The sequence below is a fragment of the Vanessa atalanta genome, chromosome 6, assembly GCF_905147765.1.
Source record: "Vanessa atalanta chromosome 6, ilVanAtal1.2, whole genome shotgun sequence".
In the NCBI taxonomy this organism is placed as follows: Eukaryota; Metazoa; Arthropoda; class Insecta; order Lepidoptera; family Nymphalidae; genus Vanessa; species Vanessa atalanta.
The window spans coordinates 8,884,336-8,900,036 of NC_061876.1; the positions used below are offsets into that span (position 1 = coordinate 8,884,336).

Sequence of the window (15,701 nt, forward strand, 5' to 3'; positions counted from 1 at the left end):
AATCGGTTTTTGAAAAATGACCGAGTGAATTCGAAATGATCGGCCTGCGTCCGCGACTGCTGAACTGTCTGAATTTTAAAACGGAATGTTTAAAGTTTATACAAAATTAACTTTGCTTATTTCCAAACCGGATTATGTTAATTAAGCAGCTGCCGTTTCGGTTGAAATCGTAATCGAAAACGCCTGTAGTGTTGATTTACCTAATCAGTTTGTTTTGTATCTCGCACATAGTGTAAACCGATTTGTATTGAATACAATTTAAACGGAAAGATTTCCATCATTAATTAGTAGGGTAGTTTTGAGATATAAGTAATGATATGAAAGTAATGATTTCAAATATAACCGATCGAAACCTGTACATTTTAAACGAGAGATTTCTTAGAAGATCATATTTCTTATTACGTTACTAAAAATAAATCACACGTGACACAAGCGTGTTCTGTATGAGGTGGAACAAAGTGTTACTCGAGTTGGTCACGGCTCGGTTCGCTGTGCTGTCTGCTACTTAATTCCCCTTTGTTTAATACAATCTACGGGGATTGCTTGGATTAAAGTGGCGCAAACTCTACTCAGGACAGTTTCAGTAGTGTAGATTCAAGATGGAAAATTGACAATTTTCTCATAAAATATAAATAAAAATTAACACCAAATTATCAAATGATAAACGAAAATAGTCACGAACAAAAAATATAAGTCACTTATTTCGAAATACATTCTAAAGACTGAAGTCTTTAAAATTGGTTAATAATATAGGATTTATCATGTTAGGTTTAAAATGCGATCTTTCTTGCAAACACATTTATAAAGAAGCAATCCTTGGGAATAGAAGATAAATATGACGGATATAAAATGTAATACCAACGACAAAAAACTTATTACGAATACGGACCGATATATAAGAATAAGAAAAAAAAAATTGATACTCGAATATTTTATTTTATTTTATTATAATTATAAAACGTATAAACATATTATATACCTAACAAAATAAACACAATATAAACAAAACAATAACAATAAAGACAAAAAACAATAACTAAAACCGTGTCCCAAATAGGTGAACAATTCAGATTCCAAGTTGGTTAGGATTCCAATTCTAAAGCCTAACACTGATTTTCAATGGAACCCTGTATAACTGTGACGAGCTATGACAATATGTCGGTATTATTACATTAGATAAATAAATATTAACTATTAATATCGAAAGATAAAATAAATATATCATTTATTTTTTAAAGTTTAAAAATTAATAAAGTAAACTTAATTATAATAATAGACATATAAAAATAAATACTATAATAAGATTTACATTTAAGCTTTTTGTGTTTTTAACTAGCTTAAATGTTGTTTATGCATCTTTTGTGTGTTGAATTAAAACGACTTGATTTTTTTAAATAAAATATAATATATTAAGGAGCGATGATTTGTCGTTCCTAACTTAACTCAATACTTTTTACCTTATAATGTATCATACTGGACCTACTCAAAGGTGATCAAATTTCAATTATTGTCAAAATTAATTTTATAAAAGTGATTATATCATTATTTTTAAAATTAAAATAAATTTAATTCCATTGCAAATAATCACATAAAATTAAAAATACATTATTAATTCGCATTTTCTAAATATGAATATGGTCTTAGAATAAATTTTGCATATTAGTACTAAAAGTTTCATTAAATAAAAAATATTAAAGGGAAATAATGTTTTAATTTTTTGATGTCTGTAAATAGGTCTTGTTCTTTAATATTCAAACGCTTGAAAGATAAGAAGCGAAGAAGTTGGAAGTGTTATATTACTTGATCGGAGGCTGTAAAATTCTATTTAGTTCGACAAGAGCTGTCAATCTCGGCTAGACGCGTTGATAGCAGGCAACGGCCGATCGCCGCAAGCTACGAATCAACAGCATGCCTATCGTAGGATGCTTTTCACTTTTTAATGCTTGTATTTTTTTTATAATAAGATTTATAGAAGAGGGCTGAGTCACAGCTATTAGCATAACATGTTGGAATAATTACTCATTTAATTTACAAAACATGAAATGATTTGACATTGTTTATTTAATCTAGAAAATTGTTAAACTACAAATAAAAACCCATTTTAATTTAATTGTAAAATGAAATAATATTATTATTATTTAAAATGTATAGTTTATTATATTTGTTCGAATTCGATTAAAAAAATGTGTATTAACGTTTTTAAATAAACATATCTTTTCATAATTTAATGGTTACCGTAAAGAGAATGAACCATCAACTTTAATATAAAACGTAGATTTATTGATGTTATATTAACTTTGAAAATTGCCAAAGTAAACTAAAGTCCATAAAGAAAATCAAAAGCCAGCTCCGCTTTTCTGTCAAACACTATCAAACTTCTTTTAACCGAGAACTAAGAAAAAGGTAAAACACGCCAAAAAGTCGCGCCGATACAATAGCAAAGTTTATTCGGTGGATCGGAAAAAACGTTACAAAAAATATGACGTCTGAAAAATTACACGCATTCACAAATCATGCGGGCCCTCTTTTGTGAAAAGTTTGGAGGCTTACAAAGGAGTTTAACTCGTTCTTAAGCCCTCAAATTTCTTCCCTGTCCATGTACTTCCATTGTCTGTTTGTTCTTTACAAATAATGTTTAGGTTTATTTGGTAAATCGAGACGACTGACAAACAACGACAGCGTAACTATAGCAATAAGTTTTAATACGATGTATTGTTTTATCTTTTTGTTTATTTGGAAATAAAAAAAAACTTACTTGTTTATTACTGATGAATCTTTATTTAATAAACTAACAATCAGTTAATTGATATACATAAATGAAAATTAATTTAACTAATAAAAGTGAATAGATAAACCCGCAATAGTTAGCACTATCATCCAGCTTCGATACTACAGCACTGAGTGATTAAATAAATAAAAAATAATTCAAGTAATTTTAAATAATTGTCATTTTACAAGATTATAAAACGTAGAGTTATTCCATTGAAGTTTCTAAGGATTCTAATAAAGTTACTCTTTTTACGACTTATAAATATCATTATTTGGAATTAAATTATATTAATCTAATGTTGAAATATTATTAATAGATATATAAGTAGTCTTAAGATTATTCTTTCAATTCTAGAGTAAAAAGTGTCCTAAATTCAAATCCGATACATAAGCTATTACTATGCCGGGTTTCATTAAAATTCATCACGAAAACCAGTCCGTGATGCATGCAAAAACAGACAGACAATATTTTCAAAAATTGTGTTTTTGGCATAAATATTCCATGCACAGAAACGACCTCGTTACAGTTTAACTATATGGCAAAAAAAAAACTAAAATAACCGCCCCTGAATATCCCAAAGCTGGATAAAGACCTTCTCTCCCGACGTTTATTCCTCTTACATACAGGTGTCAGTAAATATTCCGACTTTACTCGACGTCAGATTCTTCTCAATCTTTTTCTACCGTGGAGGTGTATATTAATTTATTGTTTACTTGTAGACCTTTGATCATTTATGTCACCGATAACATCAATACTTTTTATACTATGATCCGGCGTGAGGAAGTCTGTGATGCATGATTGGCAGTGCATTCAAGGTGTATAGAATAAATTTTACTATTTGTAGTATCAGTGTCTATGGGTAAAGTAACTTAATAATAGTAAAGTTGCTCGTCTTTTTTCCTAGAGCAAATTACTGACATAAATGATGTTTATTGCCGTCTTCTTCTCATTCGTTTTTCTATTCGCTTTCAAACAAGCAGGTCTTTTAAGATCAACATAAAGTTTATATTGGACTATTTAGGCTCATTTATGTATATATAATATATTTAACTTCGTTTGTTATCGAATATAGTAACAAAAAACATCAAAGGTAAAAATAACAGTTCCATATGGCATCGATATGCGACGTCACCGGTGTGAATCGAGGCTAGATTAATCGAAGACTGCAGTGACGATTAGTTGATGATTAATACTCGCACGGCAGCGCCATCTGCCGAATTAATTGCTTCATTTCCTCTAGACGGGTCCAAATGGAATTTTGTACTTCGATTCGAACGTTCATCGTTTTTGTCTAACCCTATACGTTCGTTTACGTGTTATAGATTCTGTGATTTCGCAGTATTTTACACCTGGATTTTGTATTTTTTTTTTTTTTTTCGATACGTATTTTATTTCAGTCAATACAGAACTGACGACCGGTTTGCGATAAACTGACGATCCATAACGCTAAGAGCTTTCAGAAAAGTTATTTGTTTTTCCATTTATGCTGTCAAATTGTTAGAGCAATTTAATAAATTTTGTACAATCGCGTAACGAAAATCGGTTGATTTTTCGTAACACAAAAACGTGTAACACGAACGATATATAAATATGTTAATCACCGTATTTCCACTCGAATAGGTCAGAATGTTTGAATTTATTCAATGATATAATTGCAACAAAAAATATTCAATAATTCAAGCAGTAAATATTTAGTTTGAGTAAAACATAATATTTATATAGTATTTTAGGAAAAGGAAATATTTCAAACTAGGTCTTATTATTAATACGTGATCGGATTATTCATCAACTATTTATTAACAATATATAAATTACATAATTAACTTATATTTGCTTTCTTGCACTTTAAACCAACTATACAAAGTATTAACGATCGGTAAACCTACAGCTAGCTATAATTCCCTCATTATGTCTTAGTACCAATATCTGTTACACTTTGTCTTGCATTCGACGAGATAGCATCCAAATATTAAATTTATGAAAAATCAATAAAGGCAAAAAATATGGTCGTGTTTAATGTTACGTGTTACCTTACTATATCGGCTTAGCTTTGCAAAATTTTACGACAAATAGAAAGGAAGGAAATTAATTAACACTTTTCGTAATGTAACATTTTTCAAATGTTTTGTTGTTTCATAACAGACGAAGATTTAGATTTGGATACTTAGACTAAAACATATTTTATGATCGTCATATAAAATATGGAGTTTGGAGGTACTCACGGAGATAAATGTTCTATAACCTAAAGGAAACATTATCTAAAGCAATAAATATAAAATGTTGCTTACAATGAACAAAACGACTCATCCAAACTCATCTTAGATCATTCTCGAATAAATATTGAGACTTTAAAATCAGTTGTCATAGCTGTTTTCGAAACTTGTTTTTGTAATTAATTTCGCTTGAAAATTTCATAATGTCAGAGGGCAATTAAAAATGGATTATACGTAAAAATGAACCAAGTGGCTCTTTTGAGAGGAATCGGACCAAGAGTGGGTAGATTAAGGCACTGGTCCAGAGGATTATAGTAGGAGCAAGTGGTAATGAAATTTGCCCGGAGGAAATGGCGAGTGAGGCCTAGCTTAAGCCCTGTCCAGGCGACCGCTGATTGTATTTGATGAGAGTTTTATCTGTTCCTCACTATCAGGTTCACCGATCGTCCTCTAATCACGCCGATTTAAGTTAGAGCCTCGTTTAATTACTTGCATTATATAGGCTTTAAAGTTATTCAGATTAGCGGGTCGCGGAAATATGCTTGATTCAACTTTCAACATTTTATCTCTCTTAACGCCGTTTTGAATTATTTATTCATTTTGTATCATTCAAATTTAATTTATAACTACATTATTTAAATTAATGTTGCAATGTTTTTTTATTAAAATTAATCTAAGTGCTACAGCTTGTATATGACATTACACCAATAATTGTAGCAATCACTTGAATATGACATAATATATGCTAATAACGAATTATCAGTAAGAAATAAAAATTATAATTATTAATAAAAAAATCGTGTTATCTAAATCTGTTCTGTGAACATTTTTAACAATTTCCAATTAAAATTTGACCTTTGAAATTAATTCATATTTTTACCAAGTTTTCCAATGAAATGTAACTTTTATAAATTGTTAAGAAAAAAAAACAATTAATTTTTTAAAATATAACTTTGCTATATTAATTAAGTCTCTATATCGGTACGAATCATCAGAGTAGAATACCTCAAAGATAGACTAAAGGACAGTACGATGCATTGTCCCTAAGGGTTGCCAGCCAAAGCCTGTCGTTACGTCAGTGGATTGTGATTCGATTAGGAATTGCTATGCGACCGCTTACGTCCTTAACGAGTCGGAACAACCGTACAGTGGACAGCTTTAAGCTGTTAAATGTTACAATAAATTATTTTCACTTTAATGTATAGTAAATATATCAATATTTTTAACGATCATATATTAATATTGCATTGGTTTAATCGCATTACGTGAGGCTCAATTACATAGATACGTTGATTTAAAATTATTTCAATACTCCGTCTTAAATATAATTTTTTATAATATCTAAAAATAGCGAGTTTTGACATTCTCGTGTACATCAGGAAAATCGTCGTTGTCACTACACGCAGCGCATAATTAATCATGGCTGCTATACAAACAAAAGGCGTTTCAGCTTTCTAGTACTATCACGTAAGACTCCAGCCCTACGTAATCCCAGACCCGTATATTCTGACCCGGTCGCAGGTAGATGCGCCTTTAGAAGAAGCGTACACATCATTCAATACAGCCTTAAGACAATACACATTTTAAATTATTAATTATAACCGTCAATTAAAATTACTAAATAAATCAATTAATTTTTCTGATATTTTAATTAACTTTTTCAATAAGAATACAACATATAATAATTTTATTAATCAATATTAATTTTAATTCTGATTTCCAAAATATGTCAAATATAAAGAAAACCGTAATCAGTTACAGTTTTTTTATCATTAGCCTCAAATTAAATAATACCGTGTACTCGAAATTTAGTTAAAATTTGATAACTCAGCTATCTATATAGTACTAAAAAAATTATGGTAAATGTTTAAAATGCAAGCGTAATATTTTTTGGAACCAGTTCGTCTCATGTCTAAGCTTACCCTTATTTTTCATATCTCTGCTTTCGTGCCGCGTACCGGTGATTATTTTTAATTTCTACCGCTCCGCTGTCGGAAAGCATGTTGTACAAACCGTTTTGTGGGCTTTTTTAATGAACGCCGCCAAGTTACGACTTTGACGTTTGCTTTGACATTACGCTGGAGCTATCAACGTATGTTACTGCCACTATGGCACTCAGTGTCAAATAAAAATGTTATTATTATTTCTTTATTTACTAGCTCGCGACTGGACTCCACTTGCATTTATTTTAATACCTCCTTTGGGTTCAGGTTAAAGTGGTTTTATAGATATTATCTACCAGTAGCAATAAATGTTGATTTTAAGGTAATACTTGTCTTATATTATTTTACTTCATTTGTCACTTTATAAATTAAAAGTTAATTTATTTAGACTCTGGTAGAAAGTGTGATCATTATTCGAAAAAATTATGTACGATGTTAAAATTAAAATTTCTTGAAGACAGTTTATGTTGTTTTGAGTTTGATTCACGTATTTATGTTTTTTCTCAACAAAAAAAATGTCACGTACAAACATCTCGTTACTCAGTAATAGCTCAAATTACTGTTTAATTATATATGCATATTCATAAAAAATGATCTTTTGGATAATCGATATTAATATTGCTCATTTCAATGCTAAATGTAACAATACTTTTGCTTAAAATGATATTAAGCAAACCAAATCCAAATAAATATACTGCTGTATTTGTTGATTGATAATTTATATTCGTCTGAAAATTGTTCCTTTTTATTTGTCAACGTTTTTTTTTTTATTATTTAATCCGTTCACCCCTTTTATTGCGTATAAAATAACTGTTTATTTTGTAACTCGAATTCTGTTTAAAAGGAATCAGTTGTCAAACTATTATTATTACTAAAACATTGTCAATATCAGCTCTGATAAATACTATAATGTTTTATCGTAGTAAAAAATGAAATAAAGAAAAACTGCAGGTAGACGCTTTTCTCTGTAACTGAGTTTTCTATTTAGTGTCACTTGTCTCGCTTAGAATTTAACGACCTCGCAAAGATAGCCTGGACTGAAATCTCAGTCTGTCGGCATACAGAAATTTATAGACAATTTTTTTACACAAAACTAAGTATGTTATATAATATGTTATTATCGCTAAGCAAAATTGCATATTTTCGAATGTTATAATGATGTTTGATTTATAGTAATCTGTGTTATTTGAATTTATTTCAAATATAATAAAATTAATGTTTATTTACATAAAGATATACGACTTGTAAATTTTTTAAGGTTATGAAAATATAAACAATATATACTTGTCGTCCATTATATAAAGAAAAGAAGCATGAATTATTAAGAAACTATTAAAGTTTCACAATTTTATGCCAAGTCCATATTGCATTCGTCACTGTCTTAAAAGTTTTATTGCAACATATGCAATAGCTACTTACAACACAATCTCGACAACATAGCTCTTCGCAAAACTAAAACGAAACCGCATACCACCAAAACAATTTGAAAATGGAACAAGGGTGCCTCATACTTTGCATGAAAATACCGAGACGTCAACGTTTACAAATAACTTCTTGCTCCCGTCGCGCCACTTTTTGTTTTCCTCTTTACCGAAAGTTATGACACAAATATGAAAACATTAAAATTGAATCGTGGCCAAATATGTTAGTTGTTGAGGAGACGCAAGCGGCCGAGTGGCCGGCGCATACCAATCAGCGGAGATGCCAGCCCGATATGCAGCGAAGGTACCGAGCTACGCCGTAGGCAGGTGCTACGCCTAACGTATGCTGATCGTTACGTGTATAAAATGACTGATTCGACATATGAATTTTTATCTTGACTAATTTATATGGAAATATGTATTTTTTTTTTATTTTTCCATTTTATTACACATTTTTTAGTGCAAACAATGTTAAAATTAAGTTTATACATCGAGAAATTTCATTGCAATAAAATGCATAAATCCAATATAAAACTTTATTCTTCATATAATTTTATACTTCAATAACTATCAAGTTGAGTATTTATAAAAAAATAACTTAATAAAACTTTTCTTTTCGTAAATTACTCCCCAATTTTACTTTTTTTCGTAAATAATTAGAAACTTCAAAAACATCTACATAACGAACTATTTCAAGATTATAGTTTCGTCATTATCAAACCAATAATTTCGATAAATCAATGCTAATTGGAGGTAAGAGTTCGACAGCCGGTTCCATCCCAAGAATATTTCAGAGCCGCCGCGGTGATAAATCAAACTCGAAACCGTAATGAAAGCGAACGGATCGCGTCGCGAGGAGAGGGAGGAAAAAATATCACGGAAAAAATCAGGTGCGTCCCCCGGTCGGTGCCGAGAGAAAAACAGTCGGGCGTCGCGGCGCTGGGCCGGGGGGGCGGTGGCGTAGCGGTGGGGTGGGGGTGGCGGTCGATGCGGGGCGGGCCGTGCGCGCGCTGGCTGGCGCGTGGGGCGCGTGGGGCGCGTGGGGACTCTCCGCTCGCGCTCACTCGGCCGCGCCGCTCCTCTCGCGCCGACGCCGGCCGCGCCGCGCGCTCTCATCACGTGTCCGCTCCGACTTTACATGTCCAAAGTGCTCAAGTCAGTGCTCCCGATCGCAACCGCGCGAGTGCTCCCGCAGCCGATCTCCGAGCCGGACCCGACCCGCACATCGCTCAGGGTTAGTAAGCCAGAGCGTCTTCGCGTTTGTGATCTGCTTCTTCGTCGTGATCGATAGCGCGCGTTGCGAAAAGTTTATTTCGGGAACCTAAAGTTTGTCGAGTGGAGTGCGCGCCTCGGATGCACTTCGCGGGGCCACGAGTGGCCGCCGTCGGCCGCGCGGCGCCGTCGTGTCGCTCTCCGTTCGCCGCTTTCGACCCTCGATAAAAACAACAAACAGATTAATCGACCTGACCGTGCAAAAGATTTCAGTGCGAAATTCGCCCGTTTACTTTTCCTCGACGGGTCAGAATTCGTCGAAGTACGGCCGTAATGTTTTGTATTAATGAACGAAAATGTCGATAAGATAAGAATTGCTACACTAATAGCTAGAAATGAAATTGTAGGATTGCATGTAACGGTGATATTAACTGTGAATAGTTCAAGTTTACCTGTATTTTTCTTAAACACGTCGGTCAAATGTTTTATGGGAAATTAAATTTAGGGGCAACAGCATTAATTGACACATTTCCGTCAGTGTGAGCGTGAAAAGTTATGTTCCATTTTTTTCAATATAAAAATATTTTTGAGAAAATATTTTTTCTATTCGATAATGTTTCTTATGAAGGTAAATTTACAATAATCTAAAAATGTGATTTATGAGTTTCATAATAAAACAGGTATGTATTTTTATACCTTTTATTAAATATGAAAAAATGCTACATTAAGTTTTTGGTAAAACATGAAAAAATATAATTCTTATATATAACTAGACGTATACGTAGACCTCGTTAATTTCGTATTTTAGACATATTTTTAGATATAGCAAAAAAAAATATTTAAAATAGCTATATTATAGAAATTAATTAATAATAACACCTGTAGCTGGTGCATTTGTTTCTTTCACGCTCATACAGTCGGACTGGTGATACTAACCGCATTACTTAAATACGCGCCAAGAAATTTCTGTTACGAAAATATTTTTAGCCAAGTGTTATTCTTGATTTATCGCACAAGCGTTCGATTAATATTAATACATCTACAATCCATTTCTGATGTGTTTCATCATAATGAACGCAGTTATTGTGTAGTAAAATTAATTTGAAAGACAATTCGTAAAATATAATGATTTGTTTATATATTACGAATATTCGAACTTGGAAATCTTATTATTATTTTTTTATAAGTATAAATACGTTTCGCGAAATGTTTCTCTATAAAACATTATTCAGTTGAATGTTCAACTGACAACTATTATATTATAATTATATATTTCCGCAATGCATAACAATATTACATTTCTATTTAATATTTTATGCGTAACTGTAAAAAAGTCATATCATAAATGTATCTAATATGGATTAGTTTATAGCTTTTAATATGTGTTTTGCGTGACTTCTCGTAAATAGTCAATCAGATTTATTGTGAATCATCCACGAGCCCTATTGTGTTAGAAAACATAATAATAAATGGTAACACTGTTGAAACGCTTTATATTAAAAGGCATGAAAAAAACCTTAAGTGAAAATCAGAAAAATGAGTTCAATTGAATATTTAGTTGCGTTTATAGACTTATCAAAATGTTCAAAAATAGTACGCAATATTACGTAAATGCAAATTATTTATAACAAATGATTCAATTTAACTTTAATATTAATGCTACTTACAAGAGTCATAATAACAGTTCTCTTTTGCAAACAACATAACAAAACCTGCAACATTTTGAAATAGTGCTCTCTCAAAGAATAATAACTTACGGCAAAGCTGTATAAAGTTATAAAGTTTTATACGAAGTCAAAATACTCGAATCTTTTACCGAATTCTTTTATTGTTCATAAAACAATAACATTTTGTCTAAACCCGAGGATGGAGTAATGGGTGGTCTGATGTTCAATTTATTTCTGTAACATGACGATTCGAATATGCATATAAGAGCCTACTCAAATAAAGCATAATAATATGAAACAAAAATATTTTTATTACAAAGTCTTACAGCTTATTACAAAGTCATCGTACGTGTTTGACAAAAAAATAATTCTGTAGATGTACGTAAGAGTTAACTGTTACAATTATAAAAACATTTTCATATTACATTTATTACACTCTAAGAAATATAAATTATTTGTTAGAGTGTCTAGAAAATAATAGAATTTTAACTATACTATATATTCATGTATAAAATGTATATTTGCGAATTACAACATTAATAAATAATTTTAAATTTCACATCAAAATATTATATTCAAAAATACAATTTATAAATCATTTCAAAATTGATGACTGAGTCAAAAAAAAGTCTTTACGATTATTTCTTTCTAATCTTAAAACTTTATTCTAGTTTTCTATCCCGAAATATTATATATTTTTAGTATGACAGTGATATGACCGTATTGCTACTTTTAAATAAATATTATGCCGATTGCCGATTTTTGTATTTAAAAGTAATGTAATTTGTTGACGGACGAAATAAACGCTTCATAAAACGAACTTATTACAATTGATTCAATAAATATTTAATATTCTGTAATATTCCAATTTTGATAACGTTGCTTATTTCAAATATTTTATTTAATTTTGTCAGCGTATACATAGGACTACAGTTCTCTTAACTCTTACTGCGCTGTGAATAAGGAACACTCTATTTGAGTTGTAGTGAACTGATTATACCTGGCGAAAGTTCAGTGAAGCCTAATAGCAATTCGATGTTTCTGTCCGAGTAAGAAACAAACATCACTAATGATCGAGTGGCGACAATGATGATAGATGAAAGTTAAATACATCACGCAGTTGTGATGGAACATGATATATCATATCATATCCTATTTTTCCGTTGCGTACAACAAATTTACCCATCTTAGTTGATATAGCGATCTAGTTTCAGTCGAACAAAATTGGTTTTTAATTGTGTAAAAGCAATAAATGAGTAAAAAAATGTCATTATAACTTTATAAAATGAATTGTGTAAGCTTCCTAATACATATATATTATCAAAACTTGTTGATCGGTGTATTTGTTTGTTGGTGCTAAATTAAAAATTATAATACATTTACAAGTAAGACTCGACCTGTATAAGTAAATACATTGTTTATTTTAAAAGTGAAAACAATTTTAAAAAACCTAAAATCAGTGGTAAGAGAAGGTTTCATTGATAAACCACTCGACGATGTTCGTGAAAAAAATCATTCACGGCTTCACAAATGTAGGTCACAGGTGAAAAAAATATTTGTTTCTGCTATTTTAATTTATCGATAGTGAAATCTCTATCTATAGCGCTTAAAGCTCTTAAATAATTTGTCTTAAATATTAGTACCATTCCTTCGTGTAAGAAACATAATTTTGCGGCTCTAAAATTATTTAATTATGAATTTAATCATTTAATGTAATCAAGCGTTACATAATATTTTAAAGCTGTGACAAAAGTATTCAATTATAAAACAATAATAATTAATTTCTTAAACATGTTTTTTCAACTTAAAATACAATTTTAATTTTATTGTCTCGTTCATTTTTAATTCAACTTCCGCTAATTCGGTTAAAATTTTGGATGATTCTTGGAATAAAAAATGCTCAGTATCGACATAGGGTTGCAACACAAGGAAATGTCGATTTCTGATTAAATCTGTAGTGTCACAAATTAACGAAACAAATGTTTTGGTACTGCACTAGGCTAACAAATTAAAAAAAAAACATGTTGTATTATTTGTTAATCGATAATAATAATTAAATGTTATTCAGATAATGTTTCTTGTTAAAAATACCTATTGATAAATATATCTTGGCATGGCAACGTTGAAAGATGAACGTACTCATCAATTTTGAAATAAATTATAGGTAAAGGACTATTTTGGTTGAAATCGCGTAGTAAATTTTTAAAAAGGTTCGTTGGATTGAATTATCGTCCGTCATGACAGATATAATCGTTGTGACAGAGATATGATTTCGGGGTAGCTATCGGTCCTAGAGTGGGCGGGTAGTATCGCCCATGAACTTACTGGACGATACGTTAGGGATCCATCGTTAAGTGGCATGCTCTGTTACCAAATTAAAAAAAAATATTACAGAACGCGTAAGTGCGACAGTTATTTACATACATTTAGTGAACTCATGGTTGATAGAACACCTTGAGAATGGCTACTCCTCTTCGATATTGAATATATGTAACTAATCACATATTGACAAAAAAAAACACCCGCTGAGTTTGTTTCGCCGGTTCTTATTATGTCAGTGTATTTTCTTTTCCGAATCCGTTGTATCCGTGGTTTAATTTGACAATCAATAACTTAGTGTAATGAATAATAATAATATAAAGGAATATAATTTGATTTGATTTAACGTAATGTTTTATTTTAACGAAATATCGATTCCTTGTAAATTTTTCTTTATTTAATCGGCTTACAGCTTACCTTTCAAATATAAAATAATAAACAAATCCCTTGAGAATTATTTTATTCAAATATAATATATTTTCCGTTGCATATGTAATCGTGTTGTGAATGATGTGTAATAAATAATTTCACTGTGCATAATTAATTTTACTTTTGTGTGAGTACGCTTCATTCGTAAATAATGTTTACATTCAAAGCGAAGGCAAGACTAGAAATAAATGATACAATAATATGCCGTCAAAGATAAGTTAATTATGGCGTTTTAACTAAACGGATCGTTTGAACTGGGCTCACTCGTGGTATTTGCTATCTAATTGACCGCTCTGTATAATTGAATATAAAACAAGACCGCCATCGCCTTAAGTTGTTTGACGAAGTAATAGTTGTTCTTGCTCTAATTACTTGTAGTTTGTTTAGAAGCTTATTATTACAGCGGCCACTAATTCCCTAGAGAGCAAAGGGTTGCGGCTCTCTTTACTTATTCAGTGATTACAATGTAGTCTAATCCGATACATTCTCTTCATAGAATTTAGAATATCAACTAGGGTTGTCTGTTCATATAGTAATCTTCGAAAATCTCGATGACACCAAAATTAACAAAATTATTACAAAACCTTTTTATGAATATCGCTTTCGTCATTAAGTCTCAAAGGTATCGATTCAATTGAATCATCGTTTGTTTTAAATATTTAAATTATTCAAATTACTATGTCTTTGTGCAAACCCGTATCAGTGGGTACTACCCACTCATCAGATATTCAGACAGCCAAACATCAATACTTAGTGTAAGAATTGTTGTGTTCCGGTTTGAAGGGAAATTGAGCCAGGCCCAAAAAATATAATTGCATATTTGTTTCAAAGGTGGGCATTGGCAATATAAGGAATAGTTAATATTCCTTACAGTGTCAGGTAGGAAACGAGCGCGTACGAAAATTATACGAAAAAAAATACCACTCAATCTCATAATAAATCGCTGTTAGGTCAATAAAACATTCTCGTGGGAAAACTGGTGTTTGTGTTTAAATAAACTATTGTTTAGTAAACACAATACTATTTCAAATTAATTTTAAGCCAAATTCTACATCTAAAAATAAAAACATCCTTCTTATATTATATATTAAAACACGATTTAAGAAAAATATGACATTTTGTGCTGGACAATAATAAGTAGACTTCTAAATTTGATTCGTGTAACTTTATGGATTCAAAAAAGTTCATTTTAACACTTAGTTTTCATAACATTTATTTATAATTTACTTTGATGCAACAAAGTATTTCATTTAATAAAAAAAAAAAAAACAGGTAAATATGTTAATAGATGAAATTTATATTTTTTAATTATTTTGTGACATGGACGTTGTAAATATAGTATAACGCCGTCTCAGTAATTTTTAGTAAGGAATGATAGTTTAAATTAATTAAAAATTCAAATTTCGAATAGGAAAGAGTAACTGCTGTTATGAGAAGATTGCCAGATTTCTGAAAATAAAATTAAAAAACAAGTCATACAAATAATGCATTCAAATAAATAATCCTATATCGATATAAAACCTTTAATGATTTTATCGGTACTATTTTTTACTATATTCACAGTGAGCTATGATTTTTAAATTTGTATTTATAATAAAAGCAAATTTTCAGTAATACAAGTAATAACCGTCTGTCTTCAAATTTATTAAAATTTTACTATTAAAATATTATGCGGTTAGTCTAATAAATCAAGTTTAAGAGCGTAGATTAAGTATTCGAAGTTATTC

The 15,701-nt window shown here is 30.6% G+C and overlaps 1 protein-coding gene across 7 annotated transcripts in view; it reads left to right on the forward strand.

Annotated features, from left to right (window-relative positions):
• Positions 1–15,701, forward strand: part of LOC125064834 (RNA-binding protein Musashi homolog Rbp6) — a 463,574-nt gene that overhangs the window by 290,065 nt on the left and 157,808 nt on the right. The window contains exon 1 of one of the 7 annotated variants that reach the window (XM_047672093.1): positions 9,393–9,581. The exons of the other annotated variants lie outside the window; for them this stretch is intronic. Within the exon in view, the coding sequence (XP_047528049.1) occupies positions 9,486–9,581 (96 nt within the window). The 5' untranslated portion in view covers positions 9,393–9,485. Of the gene's footprint in view, positions 1–9,392; positions 9,582–15,701 lie in introns of those variants that run through there. 7 annotated transcript variants of the gene reach the window in all.